This window comes from Adiantum capillus-veneris, chromosome 21 (assembly GCF_014529385.1).
Source record: "Adiantum capillus-veneris isolate H3 chromosome 21, ASM1452938v2, whole genome shotgun sequence".
NCBI classification, from domain to species: Eukaryota; Viridiplantae; Streptophyta; class Polypodiopsida; order Polypodiales; family Pteridaceae; genus Adiantum; species Adiantum capillus-veneris.
This window is the reverse complement of record NC_140951.1, coordinates 38,157,197-38,174,422: the sequence shown is the minus strand read 5'-3', so window position 1 is coordinate 38,174,422 and position 17,226 is coordinate 38,157,197. Positions and strand designations below refer to the sequence as shown.

Here is a 17,226-nt window from a genome sequence, read left to right as displayed (position 1 = left end):
CCACTATGCCAGAAGCCCCGAGCAAAAATGAGCAGAAGAATCACAAGCCAACATCAAGAACAAATGCAATAGGTCATTAAAGATAGGCCAAGCACCAACCAACCACGAATGGCAGAGTCTGCCACATCAGTAACCAACTCAGCCACCGTCAGCACGTGATGCCCCAAGCCAGATCCATACCACACTAAACCACCTTAGAGAATAACCAGGCGCATGAGCTCCCTCCGCAGGAGAGGTGGGAAGTCACCAAACCCAAAGTGCATAAATTTGCCATGCTGAGCCCCACTCACTACCCAAGAAGGACACGACAGTCGGGCACCCCATCCCCGGAGCACCCTTGCCCCGGAAGCAAAAACAAACCCCTCCCAGTGGTCCTTGAGCCCACAGCTTGCCCAAGGCCCAACTTGAAGCCACTCGCAACCCCCAGACAGACCATCAAATGGGGCCCCCAACCCAACATGGAGCTATTGAGGCTATCGATGAGTAGAGTGAGCAAAGGAGTAGGGCTCCATTGCGGTGGCTCGAATGCAATGGCTAGGGCATCGTTTTTTTGAATAGGGATGAATAAGAATCTAGGAGATTGTGCTCTCGTTTTTAGGGGAAAAGGGAGGGTGGAGGAGGCACGTAGAGGGGGGAGAGAGAGAGAGAGAGGAAGAGAGAGTTTTTTTTCCTTACTGGCAATAGTTTGCATTGTATTGGGACTGCAACATTGACCTATAGCTTATCGTGAAGGAAGGAGGGGGTGGAATGTGGGAGAGAGACACAGAGAAGAGAGAGAGAGAGAGAGAGAGAGAGAGAGAGAGAGAGAGAGAGAGAGAGAGAGAGAGAGAGAGAGAGAGAGAGAGAGAGAGAGAGAGAGAGAGAGAGAGAGAGAGAGAGAGAGAGAGATGGCATATGTTCCCTTGCCTGCACCAGTTGATCATGGTAGGGAACGTGAGGGGGAGTAGCTATCATCATGTGCATGATCAAGGGGAGACAAAGTAGGAGACATCGAAGGATCCAGGCAACTTGAGTGCAAGTCTGCGATAGATTTGCTTTTGAGGGATTGTCTCTTTGCTCGTCATAGGCTAGTCTTGGACGCATTCCATGGAGATTTTGCCCTGCTAATTACACACAAGAGGGCAATCAGAGAGAGGGAGTTGTGCCATGGCATGCAAGATCAGAGAGAGAGAGAGAGAGAGAGAGAGAGAGAGAGAGAGAGAGAGAGAGAGAGAGAGAGAGAGGGATTTCCATCGTGGCTTACAAGGAGCAAGGAAGCAGACAAGGAGTAGTGGGTGCTATGAGGGAAGACAAAGGCGGAGAGCAGGGCATTGAGACTGCGATGTTGAGTGGATGATAGAGGAAGGGGGGCATAGAGACAAATTAATTGAGTTCTTCTCCTTGAAGCTCTTTTTGGGGGAAATCAACTTAAGCAAAAGTTTTGGAGGCTTTGGCTTGCAAAGGTTGCAAAAGGTCTCAACTTTAACAAATTTAAAAGCAAAAGAATGAAGCTTGTTGAATAAGTGAATAGAAATTATAGCTTTAAGGATTCTTTTGGGGAGAGTGTGTGTGCACATACAGACACATTAAATCGGTGAGCTTGGGTATCGGTGGCTTTGCATTGGAGCCTTACAAAAAGTCTTCCTCAATTTCTTTGCTACCTCATCTGGTAGAAGTGCACAACAACACAATGGTCCTTCCCAGATTTGAGCTCAAGCACATTCGCTTCTCGATACCTATGTTAACCATCTTGCCCTCCTGGTTTCCCTGTTAGCACCCAACCCCTTTAATTTTTGTTAAATAAGTCATGTAACCCGTGCCAGCTCTTTGTTTAACTATGTGGCAACAACTGATGGACGACATGCACATTTGGGAGGGAGCATTTGGTAGGCAACGTGAGGAGTAGCATGGTGTATGCTCTTTCTTTTCCTCTTCCATATTCAACAAAAAATGATATCTTCCTCAAATTTTTACTAATCAATTACTTTTTGTGAAACATAGGTGGCTGTAAGCATGTTAATGTGTCACTAAAAATGTTGTCAGGGACGATGCCAGGTAGTAGTGCTTGCTAGCATATGTTGAAAAGCCAAGACAATGTCCATTTTCAAATTAACATGTCCATAGAATTATTAACCATTCAAATGAGGCCTCTTTTTCGGTTACTAGAGTTGTGGGATCGTGGACTCGCTTAGCTCTTGCTCTCTCTCTCTCTCTCTCTCTCTCTCTCTCTCTCTAGATGACCCTGACCTACCCTCCTATTTGTTTTTTCCCTTCTCCTCCCATCTCCATAGAGCTATGGAGAACCGGACAACAATATTTCCACTAGCTCCAATGTTGGATATGCAAACAACGTGTTCAATGTTGGTCAGTAAATTGACAGTGTTAACTTATGATGCAAGCATATATGATATTTAAGGGATTTCAAGTAATTAATGCTTTGTATTTGTTTGCAGTCCTCAAGAGAAACTTGCAAAAGGGAGCCATTAAAGGTGATGCATCACAACTCCCAAGATCCAACTCTTTCTGTGATCAAGAAATACGAGAGAGAAAGAAAGAGGAAACAAAGGGAGCATAAATGGATGCAGAGTGAACAAGGACATCATGCCCTCAATGATGAGGAGAAAAATAAAATCTCCTCCGAGATTGTGATAGCTTTCAAGAGGAGGACTGGAAGTTTTGAGACATAAGTAAAATGGAAAATCTGGAATCTAGCTGCTGAACATCGTGTTCTTCAAGCAATCAAAGAACATTCCTCAGTGGAGGAGGTTTCTGTATAGAGCTCAATCATCTCCAATGTCCGCAACATATTGGCTACTTTCAAGCAGTCAGGTTCTAACTAGAAGTTGTTTTTTAGGAATGCACCATTCCAGATGATGTTGAATTCAAAGGATAACATGCCTATTGCAAAAATCTCAAGGGTCCTTAAAGTCTACCATCACTCCTTGCACAAAACGAAATCACTGATGAAGCTTGTTATCAATGGTGGATTGTTTTCATTGGCTGCATCTCACAAGCAACACCGTCATAGCCCTATCATATTAGACAAAATCAAGGAATTGGTCCACATATTTTGGAGAGAGGAGACTCCCATATCCTCCAACAAGAAGGATGTTTATCGAAAGATAATGGGGAGGAAAAGCTACATAACACACCATGTGCACCTTTTGGATGAGCATCAGGTGATCAAGCTAACAATGATATTCCATTTAACTTTGGTATTCTATGCATTGCATCTCTAGTGCATAATAACTTCTATCGTCTTATAAGTATCATACTATTCTATAGTCTAATAATGGTATCCACACTGTGCATGTGGTCAGCATACTGTGCGAGCAGGTCAACAGTCTATGCTAGTTAGTACATACCTAGTATGCTTGTTAATGTACTAGTTAGCACACTGATTTTGCTTGTTAACACATTGTGTATGATATAGCTTTACCATGTCAAGTATGCCACTTAGCATACTCACCATGCTAATTAACATACCTAGTTAGCACACATGCTATTTAGTTTAATATACCTCATATGCTAGTTCCCACTGATTATGCTAGTTAGCATACATAGTATGCTAGTTATCATATTCATTAAGCTAGTTAGCATACCTAGTATTCTACTAAACACATCATGTCTACTAGTTAGCATTTCTAATATGCTAACTAGCAATTAACACAATGTGTATGCTACTTAGCATACTCACCATGCTAAATAACATACCTAGTTAGCACACATGCTCTTCAGTTTAGCATACCTCATATGCTGATTGGCACTGAGGATGCTAGTTAGCATACATAGTATGCTAGTAAACACAATGTGTCTGCATTTCTAATATGCTAAAACAAGACCATTGGCATTCTTTTGTGATGCATGCATGCACTCAAATTGGAAATGATGCATAAACAAAGCTCACGTGAAACCTTGGGAGTATCATCTTTTGATGCCATTACGTGATAAGGTTGACATTGATTTTGAGTCGATAGATGACATTCCAGTTGATGAAGTCATTTGCTATTATGAATTCACGTATGAAGGCCATCATGATGCGTTAAGTAGCGCTCTATGTGTTGGCAATACATTTGCGGTTAATCTAGATTCTTTAGACAATGCTGAGGATGTGGATTTCTACCTAGTCAAGTGTGTTGCAGCAATGGAGAAGGTGGAGAAGGGGTACATCAATGAATGGAGCAATGATATTGATAGTGGCTCGTATGTTGTGCAAGGATTTTATTACAAGCAATTGGATGCATACACCTTCAAGCTAGACAGTGCGCAGCCCATCGTCCACATACTCTCACATCTTGTACGATGTATCAAAATACATATGCAACACATCCCAAAGAGAAGGCAATTGTACACAATCACCCCAGGAAACTATGAAGCAATCTATAATAGCATGCCCTTCAATTTGTAAGCTGTAACCTAAGGATTTTCAACATAATTTTTGTTGCGGGTAATGCAGTTCTCTCAGTTCCTTGTCTCTTGTGTGTGTATATGGCTATGGCATTTATCGCAGCCAATAATGATAACTGCCTTGTATGAATCTATCTTTATAGCCATGTTTAATAAACTAGCATTAGTATTTTCAAGTCCTCAACTTTGTTGGAGAGTCAATTTACAAGCATACCCTGTATCTAACTACTGTACCGATTATGCTACCTCTTGGTATGCTAGACATTATGATAGTTAAGATAACATGTGTATTGGGTATGCTAGTTAGCATACACATTATGCCCATTAGCATACTAGCTAGCGCTTGGAGTGTGCTAGTTAGCATACAAAGTATGCTAATTAGCATACTAGTTAGCAATCCAAGTATGCTAGTCAACATACCCAGTATACCTACAAGCATGCTTGGTTGGCATGCCAGATATGCTAGCTAGTATGTACAATATGCTAACTAGCATACCCAGTATGTTAGTTAGCATACCCATTATGCTAGCTAACATGCTAGTTAGCATACCCAATATGCCAGTTAACATACCTAGTATGCTAGTTAGCATACCTAGTATGCTAGTATGCCAGCTACCATACCTTGTTTATCTCAAATCATGCTTAGTTGTGACACCAAATATGCTAGTTAGTATGTTCAATATGCTAACTAACATACCCAATATACTATGTAGCATACTACTATATGCTCTGAATGCTTATTAATATTATATGTATGCTAGTTAGCAGAACCTATATACCTAAAAGCATGCTTAGTTGGCACACCAGATATACTAGTTAATATGTTCAATATGCTAACTAGCATACCTTGTATACTATGTAGCATACTTATATTGTGCTCAGAATTCTTATTATGATTATATGTATGCTAGCTAACATGCTAGTTAGCATACCCAATATGCTAGTTATTATACCCAGTATTCCAGTTAGCATACCCAAGATGGTAGTTTGCATACCCATTATGCTAGCACATAGAAACCCCGATTCGGTCACAAAAGAATCAAATACCACAAAAGTAGTTTCTTAACATCTCAAATGTAAGTCAAAACAGCTTTGGACATTGAAACAGTGATCCAAATCCCTCATGATATTACAACATCAAATGACTTGACATAGTTTTGAGTTTTACAAAGAGTGTGTTGCTACCAACTCCATAAAGTTACATCACAAAAGAATACACATAAAGGACATTCTAATGCCGAGCCTTTTTGTCGTGCCCAGGGCACTTGTATTTACGCTTCACTCATTCCTGCTCCTGCTTAGTCTCTTCTTTCTGCATCTGCTTCTCTAATCTTTCCATGACTAACCTTTCCCTCTCATGCCACTCAACTTGCCTCTCTTTGTTTCTAATGGAGCTCATCCTTCCATGCGGCTTCATCCCTGGCTCTTATTTTTGCTGCTATCGTACTGAAGATTGCATCAGAAAATGAGTCAAGGTCGATATCAAACACATATTCAAATGTATAGTTAACACGATCCTCTAATTGCATCCATAAAAAGAGCCAATCAAAGTGCATCCCAAAAATTATTGTTGCTGCTCAACAGTCTGGTGCTCTAACTTGGGACTAATAAGCCAAATTCCTTCATTGTTCTGGCACGCTTTGTATGTACTATCACCAATGATAATAGTGTTTTTGGGCATGAAATCCGGATTGTTCTTCCAAAAGAGCTATAAATTCTTGAAGAACATAGGCTTATCCCTAATCTTCCACACTTCGGACCAGTGCAATGGTACTGTGCAAAAATACCTACCAACCTTGACTTTTGCTCTTTGAATACACTATCTAGAGTTGTATTCACCTTACCCGGCATGCTGGTGCTCCATATAAAAACATGGAAAACCGGAGGCACCAATCCAAAAATATGTGGCTACCTCTGCAACAAAATACTGTTCGTTGAGCATCGACTTTGTATTTTACCATTTCCTCAGTATATGAAGGGGGCTTTTCGCCATACTGACCCTCTACAGCATTGACCAGTAGGCCATTCAAATCAAGTATGACAGCCACTTATTGCTAGTGTGCGTGTGCGCAGTGCAGTGTGTGCGGGGAAGGGGAATAAGCACAAGACTGATGTGGGTACAACAACCTTAGGAACTATAAGTGAGGAGCTCCCTACTTCATATAGAAAGAATAAGGGTAGGTACAAATGTGGACGGGTGGTTGGACACCAGACGTCCGACCCCAGGCAAAGGCATAGCGCCGTTACCCCAACAAACTCTCACTTAAAAGCGATGCATCGATAAGTGAGGCCTACTAGCTAAAAAATACTAGTATGTACAAGAAACTACGTGAGAGACTCTCTCAACCTATACCCATTGGCTCACTCTGTCGATCTACACGCAATCGTATTGGCTCTGGTGGTAGGCGAACATGCGTACCCATGATAGAGCCTGCATGTAAATCTTATATACTACTCTGTATGGTGTATAAAGCTCCACAAAGCATCATGCTGGTATCAATCAACGTACGACTGACTATCCCTACTGCAAATGCTCCCACTGCAGCTGTTAGGTCGGCCTCGATACTAGTAAGTCAAACATGGGATACCCTAACACTAATGAAATCTACACAAACCTGGATGTACTTGCCTCCCTTCTGCTATCTGCATGTACTGCATCATCAAGACTACTCATTGTGTGTGGATGTGTCACTACCAACACTAGGATGGCTATGCAACTATCACCCATAGGTGGAACTGTGTATCCTGCCACCAACTCAAAGAAATCCATATCAAAGAACTCCATGTCTGTGATCTCTGTCTGTGTCTCAAGGGAGTAGACTTGCTCTACCTTTGCCTGCACAAACTAGCATGAGCATATCAAAGAACTCCATGTCTGTGATCTCTGTCTGTGTCTCAAGGGAGTAGACTTGCTCTACCTTTGCCTGCACAAACTCTGACAACACCTGTTGTGTCTCACCAGAGCACTGCCGCTCTATCTCTATCTCTATAGAGTCTACTCGCACGTCTTGCACAGCTAAATGCTATGTCTCATGAGCATGGTGGAGCTCACCCACGAAGGAGACACGTCCCGTCTCTTGCTCAAAGCATGCCAACAACAAAACTGAGACTATGTCATCTCAAACCTCAAACACATGCATAGGATATACCAAGCCACTGCGAGATGAAGGCAATCACTATTGAACCACAGTGCATCTGGAAAGACTTCTCTCTAAGCAGTATTTGACAACCAAAGTCTGCTAACTATCTTCTTTCTTTAGCCTCTAACATTTTCTATGCTACAAGAGCATTTTGGGGTGCTCTAACTACAACAATGTTGGTTTTCCCCCTCTCTTGTGAGCAGGGAAGCTTAAAGAAGGAGTATGTGCAAGGGCTTTTGGAAGCAGGCGTGGCGTGATGTTGGGGCATTAAGGTGGCCCAGAAATGTGTGGGGCAAGGGCCACCCTGAGTCGGGGCTCTCGATTGCTCAATTTCCTTGCTTGGGTGTCTTGTTAAACCCCCTTTTTTGGTACTTGGTGGATGCCAACAAACCTACCCTGCTTGCTAGGGCAAAATGGTGCCTAGGGTTAAGGTGGGCATGCAAGGGTTTTGGTTACTTTGGGGACTTGTGGGGAGGTGATTTTTAATGTTGCGATGTGCCCGCACCTCCATTAAATCATGGGAGAGAGAGAAAGAAAGGTTCCACATTCCCGAATTAAGGACTATATAAGTAAAAAGGAATTATGGTAGTTACCCATAAGAGAAAAAAACTATCACTTTCATTACACCAATAAAAGCACAGATTCACCCAGTGAGGGGAGTATCAAGTCCAAAATACCCATAAAACACACAGACCGTCAACACCATCTTGCACATGCTAGAATCTTCTATTGGAGAGACTACATGGCATTTATAGTAGGGTCATCAAAAGACTATAGCAAGAAAAAGAAATCATAGTCAAGTACATTGAAAGTCCTATCTAGGCAGGTCATTAGATCAGGCTAAGTATAGTGACAAAGTGTGTGTGTGTGTGTGCACGTATGCGTGCATGCGCGCACGCGTGTGTGTAATATCCCATGCATGAGCAGCAAGGAACGCTTGGCACCCATAACAAAATACGAGTAGCAAAAGGGGGACCTCTAAAGGTTTAGATCTGTGATGAAAGAACTTCTTGCATCTTGCCAATTCATCGAGATCAGTAACCAAGGAAAACTAGTGTGTGCTCGCTTGTGCATGAGTGTGTGTGTATGTGTGTGTGTGTGTGTGTGTGTGAGAGAGAGAGAGAGAGAGAGAGAGAGAGAGAGAGAGAGAGAGAGAGAGAGAGAGAGAGAGAGAGAGAGAGAGAGAGAGAGAGAGAGAGAGAGAGAGATTGATTTATTGTCCACGGAGGTCAGATATGACCTATGGGACCATCACAAAAATATTACATCGACTCGTTGCTTCTAAGTGAAGCCATCAGATACATATCAGTTAAGGACTGAGGGTCCAATCATCATGGTAAAAAAGAAAAACGAAACAAGACCTAAGGAGGGTTGGGTAGAGCCTTTTTGGGGGCTCCGAACTCTTGGATGATGGTTTTACCACCTCAATATACTGCCCATTTACCTTGCTTGCGGGCTTCATGCATCTTCTTAAGCTCACTCTTTTTTAGCTTTAGTTTGATTTGTTGTCAGCTCCTCATTGATCCAAATCTTTGTCCCTTTGAGGAGTCGAGATTGCCGTAGCAGTTGTATCTTATCCTCTTTGTCCTTGAAAGTGAGAAGGAAATGCTTAGGCGGCACTTGCCTATGTGTGTCGTTGATCCAAGAAACCATTTCAGTTTGATGTTGATTGGTTGAAGGATGTGGTTGAGCTTGTTGGTCGCTTCTTCGAGAGTGTCCTCGACGGTGCACCATGGCGAGGGGAGCCCATCAATGCGGACCTTGAGGGCATTTTCTTCTTGGAGTCTGTGTTCGTGGAACTTCCTTGTAACGCAAGTCTGTACTTTGGCAAAGGTGGCCGATTGGGCTTGAGTTACCTTTGCTTCGACTTCTTTTCCTTTGTCAGTGGCGAGATGAGCCATGGAGTCAAAGCGTGCCTCAAGCTTGCTAAGGCGAGCTTTGAGGTCACGATTCTCTTCCATGACCCGATCAAGGGCTGCTTGAAGCTGTCCGATTTGGGTGAGCTTGCTAGGAGCCGCTACAACAACCACAAAACTCGGCCGGACCCTTGCGGTGATCTTTGGGGTATTCATGCTTGAAAGTGAATCAAGCTACATGTGGACGATGGGAAGTCAAGTGAGCAAGTGACAGAGTGGGAGAGATACCCGTCAGATGAGGACTCTATTAGAAATTTATATCCAAATTGTAGCATGTGCTATCAGATTACACAAAGAACGAGTGGGTTGATCATGCCAAGGTCAAAAAGACAAACCAAACACAAGCTATGAGCTTAAGAATCTCCAAAGCATAAACACAGCAAAGAGGTAAGAGTGCACTTAGGGTTCTGGGTAAGTCTAATACATATATTCAAATAGGGTAAAATATGCCTCATTTTGCTAGTATGTGCGTGCGCGTGTGTGTATGTGTGAGGGAAGAGAGAGAGAGAGAGAGAGAGAGAGAGAGAGAGAGAGAGAGAGAGAGAGAGAGAGAGAGAGAGAGAGAGAGAGAGAGAGAGAGAGAGAGAGAGAGAGAGAGAGAGAGAGAGATTAGTTTCCTTGCAACCTAGAGTGCGCACTGGATTTTTGCTTACTATAAACCATCAGGGCTACTATTATCCACCAGATTTGACATGTATGATCCACTTACCTCCCTTGACATGTTTGTGTAAGCGGCACAACACAAAAAACACCAAACAAAGCACATAAATTAAAATCCAATCGAGCCTGCAAATTTTGTGTGATTTGGGTACCAAGCATGGATCGTGATCCATGACCCCTAGGTGCAAAATTTTTCAAATTCAGATTAGTAGGTGTATTAAAGTTTCAAAGCATCAAGGGAATGAGAAAATTTTACAAGATTGTCCAAGGTTTTGCACCTTTAAAGTCACTGAGTGTCAGCAATTAGAGTTTTTGGAACAAAAGACCTTAGAGTGGAACTTAAAAAGGTTTATGTGCTTAGAGAGTCAACCGCAACCAGAAAGTGCTTAGCAATGGCATGAATCTTGACATCAAAGGCAAAACAATCAATCAAAGTCAAATTGCAGTGAAACTTGAAGGACAAGTGGACATAGAGGTGTTAATCAACATAAAAGCAATTTAACAGGGAAAACTATTGACCACACAAATGCAACAAAGTGGCCTCAAAAAAACAGTTATGGCCGAAGTCGAGAAAACAGGGCCATAAAGTAGGAAATTGAGTTAGCTTGGTAAAATTAGCTCTGAATTTGAAAAGATTTCATTAATTTACTAGGATTAGCTATAGGGACATACGCACAAAATCTTGATCCAATCTATGACCCAACATAGATCATGATCCATGTGCCTATCTTAGATATTTTAACCAAACTCTAGCCAATTGGACACACTTGCCATTTGTAGTATAGCCCCAATTTTTCAAGTCATTTGAAAACCAAAATCCTTGTGAGAATCCTAACATTCTTCAAGTCTGCGGTTTTTTTTTTTGACTTGATGGTCAAACCAAAGATCCAAATCACAAAAGTTTGCATCCATAATATCCCTTAATCATGCTGAATCAAATGGTACCAAGATCGCTAAAAAATGTGTTCCAACATGGATCACAATCCATGTAACTCTGACAGGAATTGACCTAAACCATTTTGACCTAGAGCCTATGGTTGTCCTAAACACATTGGTGAAGTTTTGGTCAAATTTGGGTCTTATTTGCTTAAGTTATGCTCATTTTTCCAAGTTATGGTCAAGTTTGCAATAAAGCGGATTTTTTGACAACTTTTCGATCCATTATTTGGCACTAAAAGGCTACATTTTGTTAGCAAAATGCCTCATCAATGTGCATAAAAGGAATGGGGAGCTGCTCCATATGAGATAGTCAACATCTTGTCCAATGAGAAAGCCCATGTTACAGATGAAGGATTGGAGCATATTCCTATAAACATTTTCATTGGGAAGTTCCAAGCAACCATCGGAACTAAAGTCAAGGCCACCATCTTTCCCAGAGAGCTGTGGACCTTGCATCAGAAGCTTGAGGTGATGGATTATACCCGATGCTGCACTCCACCTACCAGCTGGCAGACACAATCTGCTATTGAAGGCCTTCATCAAGCAACAGGGTCACAAGTCGACGTACAAAAATCTGATCTACTGAGAGACGGAGCTACCACTCTGATTGATTTCACAACACCTCAAAGTGCAGAAACCACCTAGATACACCAAAACACTACTGCATTTAGCAATGATGATGGCAATAGGCTTGTCTAAATGTCAAGTCATCAAATGTGACCTCAAAAATTATATTCTTGAGAATTTGGTTGAAGAAAACCTAAAGAGAAGTGAGAAGAACAAGTGCTATATGAATGTTGGACCCATGCTCACGTGCATTTTCTACCAAGCTTTGGGCATGATTGAAGATCTTCGGGAGGTGGAGTCCCAATTGGATCTTCTCCACAAGTCCAAGCATACCGTCAAAGTTGTGGAAAGTGCTTCAACTACACCAACAAAGAGAAAGACATGCAACTTGGGTTCAAGGATACCAACCACAGATAGTGAAGCAACAGAGTTGGATATTGAGCTCCACGGAAAAATCAAAGAAAAGAGGACATACCATCTAAGTACCAATTGATAGAGGAAGAAGAACAGGTAGAGATTCCTCTGATAAGGGAAAACCACAACAAGAGGAACACATTCTCAAGACACAAGTGCAGAGGTCGATGGAAGAAGCTCGAAATGTGCAAGAAGAACGATTGGCAAAGAGAGAGCTGCAAAAGCACAACAAGTGTCCTCCTCCTCCGAGTTTGACGATGTGGAATTAGATGCAAAGCTTAAACAGCTTAAAGAAGAAAGAAGGTGGGCTGCCAAAACTGACCTCAAGCTAGTTGATGCTACCAAACAAAGAATACACCAAGAGCTGAAGCATAAAGAAAATCAAAGGGAAGAGGAGGAGTCCAAGAGATAGCGGACAAAAGAATTTGATTCAATTTTGGACTCCCTTCACAATCCATAAACACAACATGAGGAGATAGTGCCAGAGACAGCTGCTGCAACAAATGTAGTGGAGGGAACCGGGGAGACTTCCTCTCTAAAGCCACCTTCTCTACCTCCTGCCAATATACCTGAAGAAGAACCTTGATGTAGAACAACTACATCTAAAAGAGAAACACCAGACACAAGAAGAATCTACCAACACTCGAAGAACTCCTCCATAGACTGAAAAGCTTGCACAAACAGTACAAATGCAAAAGGACCAAGTAAGAAGAGATGTTCCCTCTCTGCAATCAATAGATGAGACAATGGCTCTGCAGATTATAGAAAAGTTTGATCTTAGAGAAACACTGGACATGATCGAGCTGCAATTCAATAGCCACAAGATGGTGACAAGCATTTGGATCAAAGACACACAATAAGCCAAAGCTACCACGACACAAGCACACCAAAGATAGCATCTCGTAAATAACAAGAGGATAGTCTACAGGAGGACAAAGAAAAGCTATAGACAACTCTAGAAAAAGAGAAAAGAGTTGCAAAAAACATCTACAAGGATCTGGAAAGAAAATTGAAGCAAACAATGAGTTACAAGTGGAGCAGCAAGCACCTGGAAAGGGAAAAGAGAAGGTACTCAAAACTTTGTGATTCCTATGATGTGATAAAGGACACTCTTTCCACCCTTCTGGTCAATCAAGATGCTGCACCACTAGCCTCTACCTTTCACCCTCAACAACAAGCTCAAATGAGATAACATCACTCAAGGCTGAATTTGAGCAAGAAAAGTTACAAAGGAAACTCTTGATGGGGGAGGGGGGTATTCTCACAACCAATGCACAAAAAGAGCAGCAAATCAAAGAACTATAGACATAGCTTGCCAAGGCCAAAGCAAATCTAACGGCACAAGTCAAAATGCATGCTAAAGAGCTACAAGCCAAAGTTGTGGACTTGGTTGGCACTTCACGAGAAGCTGCGCATGTACCAGTCACCCAAACATAGTACATAGAGTTTGAAAGTGATGATCAACCACCCTTAATAGACCTACCTGGCACTTCAACCATGGGAGGATTTAATTTCATGATTCAAAAGAAAACCGACAACGAGTGGATACTAGAGACAAGCTTAGACCATGGCTAGCCGACATGCTAGAGGGAGTAACAAAGGATTGCATGCTATATGAGCTCAAAGTTTTAGAATTTGCAGCCTTGCCGATGATAAAACCTAATGAGCACATACATAACTTCCACCATGAAATGCTAGCACTACCACTCATGAAGCAAGAGGCTAACGTATGGAAAAAGAAGCTGCTACCAGCCTTAGAGATTAATGCATAGGGAGACTATGAAGGGCAAGTGCTGCTCATACTATAGAGCCAAAATTTATGGTAGAAGAAATGCTTCGACAAGAGGCCTCAGGATGAGACCACTTACAAAAATGGTCGATCCACAAATGCTCCCTAGCATTTTTGGATCGACCCAACCTATTGTCCAGTCCTAAGAAAGCAATTATGGGAGACATATGTAGTGTAGAAGAGCACGAGACTAATGGTGCTAAATTACCCTGTTCTTGCTAAACCTACACATACCCACAAACCCGCCAAAGGTTATTTGCTACATACATTTAGGGCTACCATCAAACTGCTACAAGATGTGCCAGACTTGACATGATAGATGACACGCAAGATAGCCATGATTCTAACTTGCATCGATGCCTTTGATGATATCGACATAGCAGAGCACCCATGGGAGGTCTTCATTGAAGGGACCGATGGCATCAGCTGGGACTTGTAAAAGAAGCACCCTCAAGGAATGTGATCAAGGGAATGTATGCCAGGATCATGTTTTTGTCCTTGCATGAAAGGAGGCATTCATGACAGGGTTTTTCCAGACGGACTCAAACATGTTCAACCTAATGACAAAGGAGCTTCAAGCATAGCTTACCGAAGCACATTGATAAATAACCCTCCCAGAGATTTATTTGTCAAAGTAGACATAATAGCCAGGGAAGCCAAGTTCAATAAAATCATCAAGTCCTTGGAGAAACACCAATTCAACTATTGAAGATCTTCTCCAGCTTGTGCAACGGCTAGGAAGGGGGGAGTGTTTAGCTGATGCAGCTTATGGGCACCTCATAGTCAAACACACTATCTAGCGCCACATTTTTTGATATATCGTATCACATTTTTTCGAGAACCTTGTAAATGAGCATATGTATTTTGATCTGAAAGTTGTAAACCTTTGACATGTAATATCTAATTATGTACTCAAAGCCCAAACAGTAGCCGACCGTTGGCCATTTTGCAAGCCCCAGGTATAAAGGTCAAAATCCTTAGTTTGAACACAAAATTGACATTATTGTTTTGGATAAAAGAGAGGTTGATTGTACGACTATCAAGCGACTACTCTACTCAGACTTGTAATCAATTTCTCTCATGATTGGGTAATCCAAATTCAATCCTAACAATTGCATTGTGTTTTTTGTCTCTTGCTCTTTCTTTCAAGTGTAAGCACATTAAGTTCTGTTGTGGTTTGCGACTATGCGTTCACGAGCCTTATCTTCAATTTTGAGTGCTTAAATCTTTTTTTTGACATTTTGACCTTAAGAGAGTGTTATTAGAACTTAGAGCAATCTATTTATGTAGTTCTATTGCAACTTTTGTGACTTGATACATGATGGATCATGATTTTGGTACCTTGTCAGATTGCAACCAGACTTTGTAGACATGTCCCCTCACACCTAATATAGCTTCCCTTAAAGTTTCATGGCTATCCAAGTCCATTTAGTCATTGAAATGGTATGATGACCTCGAGTGGCAAGATAGGACATAGGCATATTTTTTGACCTAGGAGTTGGTTATTTTCTTTTTGAGTTAATGCGTTTGCTTGTTAGGTTCATTTCTTAAGGACTGACACCCTCAAAGAGTCTCCATGCCCCATCCGAGTCACTTCCCTAAGTATTGACATTAATATGTTAGTGCCAGATAGCTATAATATAGATGTCTGCCGTGGTGGCCTGCTAATTGTGAGTGTAATCTTGCCTTCTCTCCAAACCATCTACGATGAGTGAACTTCATCTTGATTGTTGTGTGGGTGGGACTAGGCCCATGTAGTGGCCTTAGGGCACTCTAGGGCACCCAATATTGACCCAATAATGTGAAATATTGAAGCTCAACCATAGCAGCAATGATCAAGGACAATGTGTGTGTGTGTGTGTGTGTGTGTGTGTGTGTGTGAGAGAGAGAGAGAGAGAGAGAGAGAGAGATTCCTAGTGCCTCTTGGCTTGCTTTAATAGTGATGTGGAAGTGTCTAACATTGCAACAAACAATCGAGTTATTAGTGACGATGCAATCATTGTAGAGATGCACATGGAGATGGTTCATCTAGGACTGTGATAGCTTGTACCCTTACTGCTCCCAATGCCTCAGCTAAGATATCAGCTCTATCGCCATTATTTGTTAGCCTCTTCATTTTCCATTTACCACCTCTTATGCCAATTCATTTGGAATTGGAGTGTTGCATGTTTCTTCTCAACCTTGACAACCTTTCTCCTTTGGTCAAAGTGTTGTGCTTCCGAGGGTTACCTCCTCTTCACCTTTCTTTTTATGCTTCATCCTTAGCCAATGGGCTATGATATACTCATCTTTGGCACTTTGATTTCATCCTCTTTCATAAATTGTTCAATCTTTTAGGATGCTATTTACCGTTTCCATGTTCAACTTGAGCAATATAACCTCAATACGGTCATCTTCACTTGGCGATGGACGGTTTGTCAAGTATGGCTTGACATGCAATTTGGTTCTCCACATTTGTCAAGACTGTATTATCTTCCTTAATAACTTCTTAACATCTATTGCTAAGGGGGGGTGGGTGTTAGAGCTTTATATTCACCGTCCAGATGCTTTCACTCCTACTTACAACTTTTCTCACGTGCATTCAAGCCCTTGGATGTGGGTTACCACTCTTTCAGTCTCTTGGTAGGGATTCTTGGCACATATGGGGTTTGCTCCAAGCATTTTTCCCATTGCACATTTTTTCCAAATTTTGTGGATTTTTTTGTTGGGTATTTTGAGAGGTTTTTCCCAACCTAAAGTTTTGCTGGGACTGCGATAGCTTGTACCCTTACTGCTTCCAATGCCTCAGCTAAGATATCAGCTCTATCGCCATTATTTGTTAGCCTCTTCATTTTCCATTTACCACCTCCTATGCCAATTCATTTGGAATTGGAATGTTGCCTGTTTATTCTCAATCTTGACAACCTTTCTCCTTTGGTTAAAGTGTTGTGCTTCTGAGGGTTACGTCCTCTTCACCTTTCTTTTTATGCTTCATCCTTAGCCAATGGGCTATGATATACTCATCTTTGGCACTTTGATTTCATCCTCTTTCATAAATTGTTCAGTTTTTTAGGATGTTATTTACAGTTTCCATGTTCAACTTGAGCAATGTAACCTCAATATGGTCATCTTCACTTGGCGATGGATGGTTTGTCAATTATGGCTTGACATGCAATTTGGTTCTCCACATTTGTCAAGACTCTATTATCTTCCTTAATAACTTCTTAACATCTATTGGTAAGAGGGGCCGGGTGTTAGAGCTTTATATTCACCATCCAGATGCTTTCACTCCTACTTATAGCTTTTCTCATGTGCATTCAAGCCCTTGGATGTGGGTTACCACTCTTTCAGTCTCTTGGTAGGGATTCTTGGCACATATGGGGTTTGCTCCAAGCATTTTTCCCATTGCATAATTTTTCCAATTTTTGTGGATTTT

At 41.8% G+C, this 17,226-nt stretch overlaps 1 protein-coding gene across 1 annotated transcript; it reads right to left on the bottom strand.

The window, feature by feature from the left end:
- Positions 1–9,034: 9,034 nt before the first annotated feature.
- LOC147430803 (uncharacterized) lies at positions 9,035–9,598 on the bottom strand. Its single transcript, XM_086494405.1, has one exon. It carries the CDS (start codon positions 9,596–9,598, stop codon positions 9,035–9,037), a length of 564 nt encoding a protein of 187 aa, XP_086350531.1.
- Positions 9,599–17,226: the final 7,628 nt, after the last annotated feature.

Bases quoted from the DNA above. Each gene is read 5' to 3' on its own strand.
- LOC147430803 (XM_086494405.1), bottom strand. From the start codon at position 9,598: ATGAATACCCCAAAGATCACCGCAAGGGTCCGGCCGAGTTTTGTGGTT.